The 11,172-nt window shown below is 41.6% G+C and overlaps 3 protein-coding genes across 3 annotated transcripts in view; 1 reads left to right on the top strand and 2 right to left on the bottom strand.

The window, feature by feature from the left end:
* ddhd1b (DDHD domain containing 1b) overlaps nt 1-983 on the bottom strand; it is a gene marked incomplete at its 5' end in the record, with an annotated part of 10,006 nt that extends 9,023 nt beyond the window's left edge. Inside the window, one exon of the mRNA XM_080833501.1 lies at nt 209-983. Within this exon, the coding sequence (XP_080689627.1) occupies nt 209-983 (775 nt within the window). The remainder of the gene's footprint in view (nt 1-208) is intronic.
* A 406-nt stretch (nt 984-1,389) lies between these two features.
* Nucleotides 1,390-4,917, top strand: cgrrf1 (cell growth regulator with ring finger domain 1). Its single transcript, XM_080832075.1, has 6 exons — nt 1,390-1,588; nt 2,056-2,192; nt 2,380-2,557; nt 3,267-3,414; nt 3,820-3,927; nt 4,167-4,917. The coding sequence occupies exons 1-6, from the start codon at nt 1,485-1,487 to the stop codon at nt 4,527-4,529; spliced, it is 1,038 nt and encodes a 345-aa protein (XP_080688201.1). The 5' UTR covers nt 1,390-1,484; the 3' UTR covers nt 4,530-4,917.
* A 95-nt stretch (nt 4,918-5,012) lies between these two features.
* On the bottom strand, nt 5,013-10,606 carry psmc6 (proteasome 26S subunit, ATPase 6). Its single transcript, XM_080858229.1, has 14 exons — nt 10,503-10,606; nt 9,652-9,731; nt 9,483-9,522; nt 9,323-9,375; nt 9,168-9,235; nt 8,968-9,082; nt 8,775-8,862; nt 8,368-8,429; nt 8,165-8,288; nt 7,805-7,866; nt 7,411-7,531; nt 5,941-6,021; nt 5,780-5,851; nt 5,013-5,575 (listed from the first exon to the last, which is right to left on the bottom strand). The coding sequence occupies exons 1-14, from the start codon at nt 10,585-10,587 to the stop codon at nt 5,457-5,459; spliced, it is 1,170 nt and encodes a 389-aa protein (XP_080714355.1). The 5' UTR covers nt 10,588-10,606; the 3' UTR covers nt 5,013-5,456.
* Between the last annotated feature and the right edge of the window lie 566 nt (nt 10,607-11,172).

Genomic DNA, 11,172 nt, shown 5'->3' with positions numbered 1-11,172 from the left:
GAGATGTTTGCGATTCAGGATATGGTGTACAACAGGCATTTGCTTGTCCTTCATAATCACTGCAGAACATAATTTAACGAATGCCCTGCTATAGTTAGGCTAGTATTGCAATTCGAGCTTTATGGTGCCCATATGTCAGCAACAACTTAGCGCAGAATCATCGCAATTACGGACAAGTGCAGATCAAGGGCCTTGGGAGCTTACTTACGATTCCAATAGACCGGGTAGCATTCTTTCTCTTTAATGTCAACTTCATAGAGTCCCCCTCTGACACATACGGCGTCCACATCAACGTCTATGCTGTCCAGATCTACCGTAGAACACGCGCTGTCCTCTCTGTCACTGACGGGCAGCTTGTCCGCATCGGAGACTCGTCTCTCAGTTTCACCCCCCGCTGGCTCAGACCCCCCAGTCGACCCAGTTATATCCTCTGATTCAGAAGGTCCCCGGCGTCTGACCTTATCCGGATTAAGTTCGCAGAATTTTCGATAAACGACCTCGATTTTCAGAGAGTCGTGTCCAACGAAAGGTTTCCAGGTCCTTTTGTCTTCCTTGTAGAACCACCGCACTTCCTCTGGTCCAAGCTCCGTGACAACCTCCCCGCGGTGTCTGGAACTGTTGGAGCGATTTCGCTTTTTCGTTGTGATGCTCCCATCACTTTCGCTGTAATTTGGGTCGCCAGTGATTTCCAGATAGCCAGTTCCAGGATCAGAACTAAGTCGAGCATGATAGTCGGAGTAGGCTTCCTCCAGGCCTAAAATCATGCCGTCCTGGGATAGCCCACGTCGGTCTATTAGTAGCGGCAAATGTCTATCCATACCCGGCTGCACCGAGTCCATTCCACCATGTATAGCATCGTCCATCGGCTGTTCGTAGCAAGACACAAACACATCACTTGCCATATCCCAGTCACTACCGCTTACACTGTTGTCCGCGCTTTCAGGTGGAGTGTTAAAGGACTGTTTGTCCCTAAAGCTGCTCATTATTGCAAATTAGAGAGCCAAGAGATTTGTTAGTGTTATTCCTCTAATTAGCTAGCAATGATAATAAAAGTAACGGTCTAACGTTACAAACCTCTTCCTCCACCTTGCCGACCGCAGTCACCACCATCTGTCCGGAAAAATATATTCAGTTGGTGAACTGCCCACCGGACCTCAAGGGGTCTTTTCTTACCTCAGTTCTGTCGCATTCTTGCCTTCAATTAAGTTATTCGAAGGTAGCCTACCTGTTCACCTATAGTCTAAAATATATTCCGCTTCAAGCCTAATGTTTGCAAATCTTGCTTGGGTGACAGCAGTGCAGTGGTTGCTCCTCCCAAATGCGTGCCAGCGAGCGCATGTACCTTCCAGCCACCGTACTTGAAAAGCGGAAGTGTACAGAATCATGCGGACGTGATCGTAGCTGACAGCTAAGCAACTGAAGTTTTGTAGTTTTATGTATTTAATTGCTATTGCTTTGACATGTGAACAGAACCTTGACTTAAAATGGCTGCAGTGTTTTTAGTTATGTTATATGAATATTCTCCGCTGTTCTACATCAGCGTCATATCACTGTGTTTCATCATTACCGCCGCCATGGTGTTGGGCTGGTAGGTGAACTGTCAACAAAAACTGTTAGAGAAATGTCACCACTGCGATGATCAAAACGATTATGAACATTATGAAAGATTTGAAGCAAAAACCATGTCTGTCTGTTTTCGGTTAAATAGGCGAATTAAATCCAATGTTTGTAAGAAGTTTCAGTTCCAGCTTTCTGTCGTTCCATTGTTAAACCTGTTCTCGAAGATCGTGTTTTTACCCTGTCATGGGAGAGATGATGTCATTAAATAACGTTTTATGTTTACAACTGCGTCATCATGTCCATTTACACGGACACATCGTCTATGAAACTCCTCCGATGTCCTGTATATAACCAGTCAAGCTAATTGTGTTTGTAGCATGGCAAACAGTTTTATCTGAGGATATTAGAGCATGACTGGATATTTGTACCTCTTAAGCTAGACTTGTCTACGATGATTCCAACACGTCCTATACTGATCTCTCATGCCTTAACCAGGTTCGGTTTTGATGTGCCCGTCATTCTGCGAAGTTCTGACGATGCAGAACCGTTTTCATCTGCACCAGAAAAGAGAATGGTCCAGGTGACGAATCCTTTTTCGCTGGAGTTGGAGACCACAACAGCCTCAGTTACTGGTGAGTATTATCACTACATATCCCTTTATTAGTAGGCTACCAAGTTCTTGGTTCATTAACTGAGCCCTCCAGCACAGGAGGAGAGGGCGGTTACTTTTGATTAGACTCCCAACATAATTTTAAAAAACAATGGAGATGATGAGATTGCAATGACTTGTTTTCTCTTCTGTCGTGGGCTTGGTTTTAGAGGGTGTCACGCTGCGCCCAGAATGCTTGGAAGAGTGTGTCCTGACCTGCTTCTGGGGCTGTGGCATCCATGCACTTCAGCTGGCAATGCAGAGCCACCAGCATGGGCCCAGGCTCACCACCCCACAGCTTCTCCAGGAGGCCCTTCACTTCCAATACTACCACTGTCAGAGCTTCATGTATCCTTTCTATCAGTAGTCAGACGCATACATTTTAATGTAGCTCTGGGGTTTTGTATTCATGTATGTATTGTGTGTGAGTTGTATGTGTTATGTGCTGAGGTGTGTGTGTTTTTTTTTTTTTTTACTGTTCCCACACTGTACTCCTCTAGGAGCATAGTCTGGGTGTTGTCTTTTCTCTCCTCCCCTCCCTAATGTTATGCTGTAATTCTTCCCTATCTTTAGCCAGTTTCAGTCTGGCTGGGGGACTGCCAATGAAAACTAGCCTTTTGGCTACAATTGGGTGCATTTACATGTTAATGTTTATTAATGCACACTGTCCCTCTTCATCAAATAAAGAAATCAAATCAAATCAAATCAAAATACCCAGTGCAAACACTTGGCGTTTTGTTTTCTACCTCAGACAGGTGGTAGGAGGAGAGTTTATTGATCCACAAGGAAATTACAAAATCGATCTTTTGAGGAAAAATGCTCACGTAATGGACAATCAGTAATGCTGTTAGATGCAGTAACTGCTTCCAGTATGTGAAAACAACACTCGTCATTGGACCTGAGGTCCAGAGTTTTTCTTGTCATCATAATATTAAAAGACAGCAATGAAAGCAGAAATCATTGGGGTTTATGTACTGAGGTAATGTCACTGTGTATGTCGGATTTATTATCCCTCTGGCAGTCCTAAGAGTTTGGTATCCTTCACTCCAGCTCTCAGCATAGACAAAGAGAACAAAGAGGAGCAGTTTACCCAGATCCCTGCGGACCTGGGTTTTAAAGACTTCGGGCCAATGCCACGGGAGCGCTACCCCCTGGTGGCTGTGTTGACTCTTGCAGAGCCTGAAGCCAGGGGGACTTACAACATTGTAAGTACTACTGGAACTGTGCTTTAGCTCATGTGGTACTCTCAGAGGAGAGGCCATAAACAACAGGGTTCACAGCATTATGTTCAGATGTTGTGAGTGAATAAGTCAAGCCAGATGAATGAATTAATAGGATGCTCCTGCTCACCTGTGTTGTAGACTAGTGCAATAGTTCATCCTGCTTTTAAGGCCTTGTCAGCCATTTTTTTTTCAGTATCTTCACTGAGCAATATGTACTGTGTACTTTCTCCTTAGAGTTTAGCGTTAAAATGAGCACAGCCTGAAACACACATCCATTGATGCTCAGTAATATAGAAGTGCAGTGGAATATAATGATAATCATCTTTCAAATGCCATATCCTGCCTGCATCATGACCTCAGCACATCCTTGTTCATTCACCCCCTCAGGTTGCTAATGTCACCGTAGTTCACGTTCCTGACGACAAGAACAGGCTTTCAGCAAGGGTCCTGTTTCAGTACCTCCTCACCGCACAAGGGAGCATGTATGAGTTGAAGGTATCACTGGGGATATTTGTTTACCCTCTAAAAATTCTGTGTAACCTTAGTACTCATTTTGCAAAGAACCTTGGTTCACCCAGTCCTCTGCCTGACTTTAAATAATGCTAAGTCAAGTCAATGTCTCCTCTGAGAGAAGCTGCAGTAATTATGCAAAGTTAAATATGCCAAGGCCTTGCTTGAAAAGGAGGTATCCAGAGGAGTTTGAAGACTAAACAGTGGCTGCTGCTTCCCCACAGCCTCTCTTCATGTCAACCGAAAATGAGGGGTCGTCCGAAGCAACTGAGTCAACCTCCGGCGGAGGAGAAGGTTCCGAGGCACAGGCCCAGGGACCCGGAGAGGAAGCGGAGGAGGATCCGGAGTTGGAAGACGAGTGGTTGGAGGTGCAAGGGAAGGACTGCGTGGTGTGCCAGAACGCACCCCTGAACCGTGTGCTGCTGCCCTGTCGCCACGCCTGTGTGTGCGATGGCTGCATGCCCCGCCTCCAGCACTGCCCCATGTGCCGTGCTTTTGTCATGGAGTCCTTCGTCTTGTCACAGAGGCCACCAGCAGAGGAGGAAGAGGAGCAGGAAGAACACGATGAAGAAGAAGGAGATGAGTGATTAAGGTCTGACCTGGAGGTGATGCCACCTCACTGTAGTCCCTGTGGGATACTGAAGGACTTCAGATACTGGACAGCAAGATTGATTGTATTTCATCAAGTTTTGCAAATAAGTTGTAGTCAAGAACTCTATTTGATATAGTTCTAGAGCTTTTATGTAGGTATGGCAGGGGTTGTAGGGCATGGTGTTGTTGCAGTGAATTGCTTTGTTATGCATTTTTCTAGCATTCCTTAACCAACCCTAGGTTTTAAGTATTAGAGGACTAATCCTCCTCCTCTTTGTGCAAATGTAGACGATTCCTAATTTGTGTTCTCTTCTGTAACATATTTCAATGTGTCCTAGGTCTATTTATTTGTCTACAAGCTGTGACATACAATGAAGTGTAAAATGAAATAAGAAGAAAGTGCTAAAATGAGTAAACATCTACTCAAGAGATGTTTCAAATGTGTGGTGGGAATAAACTTACCCGAGACTCAAAACCTCTCCGGTATCACAAACTTTTATTGACATAGTAAGACGCAAGCCAGGCACACTGTTTTTCATATGCTCAACAGGGGTAAAAGTTTTCAATTTTTTTGGGAATATAATAGAATAGCTCTAAATACTTGGCCCATGGGCAAAATAATAACGATAAATGTGAATAGCAATCTATTAACATGTGTCTGCTACTGTATGAGGTAACTTGATGGTAACTGCAGAAAGAGCATGTCTCTACAACTTGCTAAACTGGGGATGCAGAGGATGATGCCTACCGTTTAACAATCTAAGGAAGCAGAAACAAAACACCAAAAAAAGTGAAGGAACAAATAAAAACAATAAAAAAAAATACGCTGGATCAATAGATCTATGATGATAGTTATATGATACAGTACAACTCTGGCAACCTGTTGAGGTTTTCTACAGGTGGTTGGACAGATATTGGTTTTCTTATACAGGCTTGTAGTCCAGCTTGGACTCCAGTTTCTTGGAGTCGGCAACCTTGCGGACAGCCTTCATGAAGTCTTCCTGAGTGACATACTCATGGTCCGCACGGATTGCAAACATACCTGCAAAGCCAAACCAGGAATTTCACTGCACTATACTGACAGGCATTGAACTTAACACCTTATTACAGATCTGCCCACATAGACTTGTAAAAGTAAGGAAAGGACCTTTATTTGTTTTTTTGACTAGGATAACGTAAGACAAACTATCTGTATAAAATGGTGGTATGCTTCTCAAAACACACAGGTGTTACGTGGACTTCTCACCTGCTTCTGTGCACACATTTCTTAAATCAGCTCCATTGAATCCATCCGAGAGCTTCACGATGGCTTCGTAATCTGAAACCAAAAACATCATGATGAGTTACAGGTCCATTTAGAAAACCCAAATATTTAAAAACAGAATTCTTCAGGACAATCAGACATACCCATGTCTCCATGCTTGGTGATAGGACCAGAGTGGATCTTCAGGATGTCCAAACGAGCCTGCTCATTGGGTAGCTCTATGTCTGTTGGGGGATAAAGCCCAGTTTTGTTAAACAGGTAAGGTAGTTTAAACCATTGTGGGTATGACTCAAACCGTCCCCATAAGGCTTGGACAAACATTCGACGTTCCATATTTCACGCTGCAGTGGTATAGGCAATATATACATAAAACACTGTTCATTGAGTAACTTTACTTGAATACTCTGACCATTTTGCAGGGTTAAGGCGAGACATGGCAGGTGAATAGGGTAAAAAATTTAAATACAAGGGATCACCATGAAACTTTACCAGTTGACTACATACATCATTACAAGAAAAAAATGTATTACAAGTTTTAGAATGTTGCATATTTAATTATGCTAATTATGCTGGATCTCATTAAATATGCACGTTTTTGCATATATTTCAGGTACATGAATCTTAAACTGTGATGAAGCCAGGACCAAAATTCTTTTTTTAATTTGTTTATATATCAAATGACAAAAAATACTCAGATGGATTTTAGGATATCTGCTTTTATGACCTGGGAAATCAAAATATACTATCCGTGGCCTTAAAAAACCCTATTTTCGCCATGATTTCCAGGTAAAATGACCCATAAATCTGGCCAGGAACAATTTATAAATAAATCCATCTGTAGATGTCTTCATAACAATGCTATGTGTGAAACTGGGAAGTGTGGTGTACCTAGGTTCTACATAGGCTGAGAAATGTGTACCTAAAAATGAAAAAACACTCATTTTGAGAAAACCGCATTTAAAGACAACACGTGGGGCACTGAGCGAATCACGTTAGCAGAAAAGCGCCGTCAGCCAATGAATCCCTTCAGAAAGTCAGGATTGGTTGCTGAAAAGAAAGGAAATGCCCATATTTGGATTACACAGCCTTCTGATCGAGGCTCATAGCGTTGAAGTCATTCCAGGCATGAAGATGTCGTGTAAAAAGACGAAACGCTGAACGTGGTTCAAGGGAGAATTCTTGGTAAAGTTAGGAGAAAATGGATGCCGCGGCTGAACTAAATGCAGTGAAACAGACACTTAAATGTGTAATTTTGACGTTTTCTTTATGGTAGTATGAAAGATAACAAGTTAAAGAGGCAAACTAGCCCAAAATCTGAAATTTGACCAGGGCATGAAAAAATCGATATTTCACCTGCCGTGTCTCGCCTTAAGAGGAATAAGCACGTTTCAATTATGCTCTAGAGTTTGATTTATAACTAGATGGCATCTAATGTCAACATTAGAACAAGTACATAATACATTAGTTTGTCTTGTGTCACTTCACTGATTTTCAATGAAAAACTATTTTTATCTCCCCCAAGTTACACACCAAGACCAAAGGCCTCAAATGGCATTATAAACTAGCACAACACCACTCTTTAAAACAACTTAAGCAAAAGTAAAGGGACATACGAATCTTCCTATCCAGCCTTCCAGGGCGAAGCAAGGCAGGGTCCAGGGTGTCTGGCCGGTTGGTGGCCATGATCATCTTGACCCTGTGCAGGGTGTCAAAACCATCCATCTGATTCAGCAGCTAGAGGACAGAGGGACAAACACAGATATGAATTAGTAATTTGTCAGAGGAACACTGTACAGTGCTTTGAAGAAGAGGAATGACATTGTTGTACTTTTTTTTTTTACAAACAATTGAACTGTTTTAAAATACATATAGCCCCCTTCCTTTCATGATTATGCTCCACTTCAGCAAAACACCAACATCTAGGTATCTTTTGAGAGGCTTTTTATGATGCTTATGCATAAAGTTGTATTCCAAAGATCATAGGATACGTGTGTGTACTGTGCTTACCTCCATCAGTGTCCTCTGAATCTCTCTATCAGCTGAGGTTCCCTCAGAGAACCGACGACCCCCTGAGGTAAATAAACATATGTGTCAGGAAAAGGACTGTGGCCAGATGAGGTTGTCAATGGTTTGTTTTTATAGACACAAAGACTTAATGTGCCACAATTAGGCAACTAATAGTTCATTATCCTATGTTCAGCTACTAGATTTCAGAAAAATAGGTTGGTTATTTACAAGACATACACCAACTCTCAGCCTGACAAAGTTGATGGAAACTAAGTTGCTCTTTACTTCACAGTCTACTGATTCTTCGATATAAGGTTGAGCGCATGGTGTGATCTCTACAAAAAACATCCTTATAGTTACCAATGGCGTCAATCTCGTCCATGAAGATAATGCAAGGCTGGTGGTCCCTTGCATAATTGAACATCTCCCTGATGAGACGGGCACTCTCACCAATGTACTTATCCACAATGGAACTGGACACCACCTGTTCGAGAAAAGACCATCATCACGGTACCAAAATACACATTCTCCACAACAACTTTCGTATACAGAAGAAACCTTACCTTGAGAAAGTTGCAGTCAAGCTGGCTGGCAACTGCTCGGGCCAAGAGGGTTTTGCCAGTGCCTGCATAAACAGACTTTAGGTTACACATGTAGACCAGAAAAATAACACGGCAGTCTCATATGTATCAAATGATCCCCTATGATCAGTCAAAGTATTGATCTTTTTCCATACACCCATTCATGTTATCAGTGGCTCAAGAATCACACATTGTTGATGTCTGACATCTACAAATACATAGTAGACATACTTACGTCATGCATCTTAAAATGTTAACATTTAAATTGTCAGAGGTGGGAATAACTTTAACATACTCGGATATATGGATGACTTATGTTTGCTAATCAATGCCATCCACCTATCTGCACTAACCCTATGAAGAGACTGTGCAAACAGTAACATCCTTACCTGGGGGCCCATAGAGCAGACAGCCTTTGGGAGGGATGATGCCCACCCTCAGGAAGAGCTCAGGATTGGTCAGAGGCAACTCAATAACCTACAATGGCAAACCAACATCCAATCATATTCATCTCTATGTCAAAGGAGAATGGTATGGCTATGCCATTTACTCAAGTTTTCGAGTTTACACAACCTAGCTTACCTCTCTCAGTTCCCTGATCTGCTCAGAGAGTCCACCAATCTCTGAGTATGACACGCTGCCTGGGTCTTCATGAGACATGTTGTACACCAGAGGATCCACCTCTCTGGGAAGGTACCTTTGGAAGAGACATGGAACAGGTTACAATTAATCAGTCAAACATAACTGTGGGATTGAAAGACCTCTTCCAATGGCCTACTTACCTCATAATGGTCAAAGTGGTCATATCCAGAGCCACTCTTGTGCCAGGTTTCAGCTTAGTTTTATCCAGCTATATAACACACAGAAAAGTATTATACATCCTAAAAATATCAAATGAACTAATTCAAAGAGAGAGAATCTAGATATGGGTGCATACCTGTCTGCGGCAGCCCACCACATAACGAGGCCCATTGGTTGCCTTTACAATGACTGAAAACAAAGACTTAATTAATATGAGGACAAACACTACTTACAAGTTCATTAAATACAGAAGATTCCATGTAAAATAGAGCAGGCTGGTCAAAGATCAAACTTACATTTCTCTTCGGTCAGTTGCTTGAGAACCTCACCAACAATCTGCGAAGAGATTCACAGTTATACATTTGTACACATTTTACTTGTATATACAGTTGATAGATTACTCCAACAGATGAGCCAATTGCAAGTCAGTCACTTTAACAATAGGGCATGAGAACAATTTCTTACCTGCCCAACACTCTGCAAGGCCTTTAAGTCATTCTCTGACTTTTCGTATTGCTTAGTCAGCTCTTTTAGCTGTTCCCTCACTGTAAACCATGGAAAAAAATTCAAGGGTGAGTAGGATTTTGTGTAAAGAGCAAACCAGCCGCACCACCTACAGATAGACAATGATACTTTCCTTACTTATGAGCACGATTATTAAAACCCTAACTTGTTTTGTTTAACTCCTTAACTTCATTGGCATTGAGTCTGGTTGCATCCAAATTAATATATGGACTAATTTACATTGCATAACATATACCTCATCATTACCTAAAACAGGCTAATCAACCGGCTACCTGTGTATTTTCGTATAAGAACTAATGTTATATTGTGGTGTAAATTGAAGTTAACAAATGCTTAAGCTAATAGAGCTTGAAGTCAACAACCGACAGCTAACGTTGGCCTGCACACAGTCTAACGTTGATCATTGGTCGTCAACCAACTTAATTTGGAGGCTAACTATTAGCTAACGTTAACTGGTAGTTGCCCCAGTTCAGTTCGAGACTAGGCCCTAAAGGGAAACAATATGGTCAATTATATAACTCGCCACAACTGCTTAGTAGGCTTAATGTAGTTAATTTGTTGATGTGTTGTTATAGATATAGCCACAACCTTGCTAGAGTAATTCGGCTAGCCGAAAGCAATGCTAGCTAACTTTCGTCTCGATAACATAACCAGAGCATGACAAAGCGTCTTGCGTTTTAGCCTGTTAGCTAGTTCTCTAGCACCCAGTTTTTCAGTTAAAATAACAGAATCGGAACTCAGGATACAATTTTTACTACATCGACCAGTTACAGCTTGAAATTCCAACTTACACTCTTTTAAACGTCCATCAATTTCCTTGTGTTCCAATAATTTTTTCCTATAGTCTTGCAAACCCTTCTCTCTAGTGTCAGCCATGTTTCCCTACTGAATGAACCACAGAACGTCTGAGTTTGACGTTATGTTGTAGCTAGAGGACTAAGCACAATCGTACTGCCCTCACTAGGTCTGGAGGACAGGAAGGATGCCATCCAAAATATAATGTAATTGCATTATTTCTGTGATCATGAATCGCTGAACAATAATAGTGATATTTGCTTTCTTCAATCAAGGTGACAAGTCTGGTGTCTTGGATACACAGAAGGCATGTAATTTGGGATACACAACATTGCATTTTACTGCCGTGTCCCTTATAGCAGCCATTCTGAGGTGTTTATTCATGTACCAGAAGTAGTTTACTTAGCGTATGTGAATTACAAGGTTTTACATAGTATTTCTACTTCAGTCACAATACATAATATGGCAATGAATGAATTTCAAGATTTTTAAATTTTCACAAATTACATTCCTGAAAATGGAAATATATATTACAATGGAAAAGAACTATTTGGGGGAAATAATCCATTTTAATTATAATTTTACAGTAGACTTTGTATAATTGAAATGATAGAAAAGTGTCTGATTTGTTCACTCTGGCCCTTTGTGGCAACATCAGACACCGGT

The sequence above is a fragment of the Sprattus sprattus genome, assembly GCF_963457725.1.
Source record: "Sprattus sprattus genome assembly, chromosome: 2".
Classification (NCBI taxonomy): Eukaryota; Metazoa; Chordata; class Actinopteri; order Clupeiformes; family Clupeidae; genus Sprattus; species Sprattus sprattus.
The sequence above is the reverse complement of the archived record's forward strand: the minus strand, read 5'-3'. Positions and strand labels throughout refer to the sequence as shown.

Excerpts from the sequence above, each read along its gene's own strand:
- cgrrf1 (XM_080832075.1), top strand. The coding sequence starts at position 1,485 with ATGGCTGCAGTGTTTTTAGTTATGTTATATGAATATTCTCCGCTGTTC. Across the intron at positions 2,558-3,266 it reads TACCACTGTCAGAGCTTCAT|CATAGACAAAGAGAACAAAG; the intron begins GTATCCTTTCTA and ends TCCAGCTCTCAG. Across the intron at positions 3,415-3,819 it reads CCAGGGGGACTTACAACATT|GTTGCTAATGTCACCGTAGT; the intron begins GTAAGTACTACT and ends TCACCCCCTCAG.
- psmc6 (XM_080858229.1), bottom strand. The coding sequence starts at position 10,587 with ATGGCTGACACTAGAGAGAAGGGTTTGCAAGACTATAGGAAAAAATTA. Across the intron at positions 9,236-9,322 it reads TGGTGGGCTGCCGCAGACAG|CTGGATAAAACTAAGCTGAA; the intron begins GTATGCACCCAT and ends TGTGTTATATAG. Across the intron at positions 5,852-5,940 it reads CACCAAGCATGGAGACATGG|ATTACGAAGCCATCGTGAAG; the intron begins GTATGTCTGATT and ends TTTTGGTTTCAG.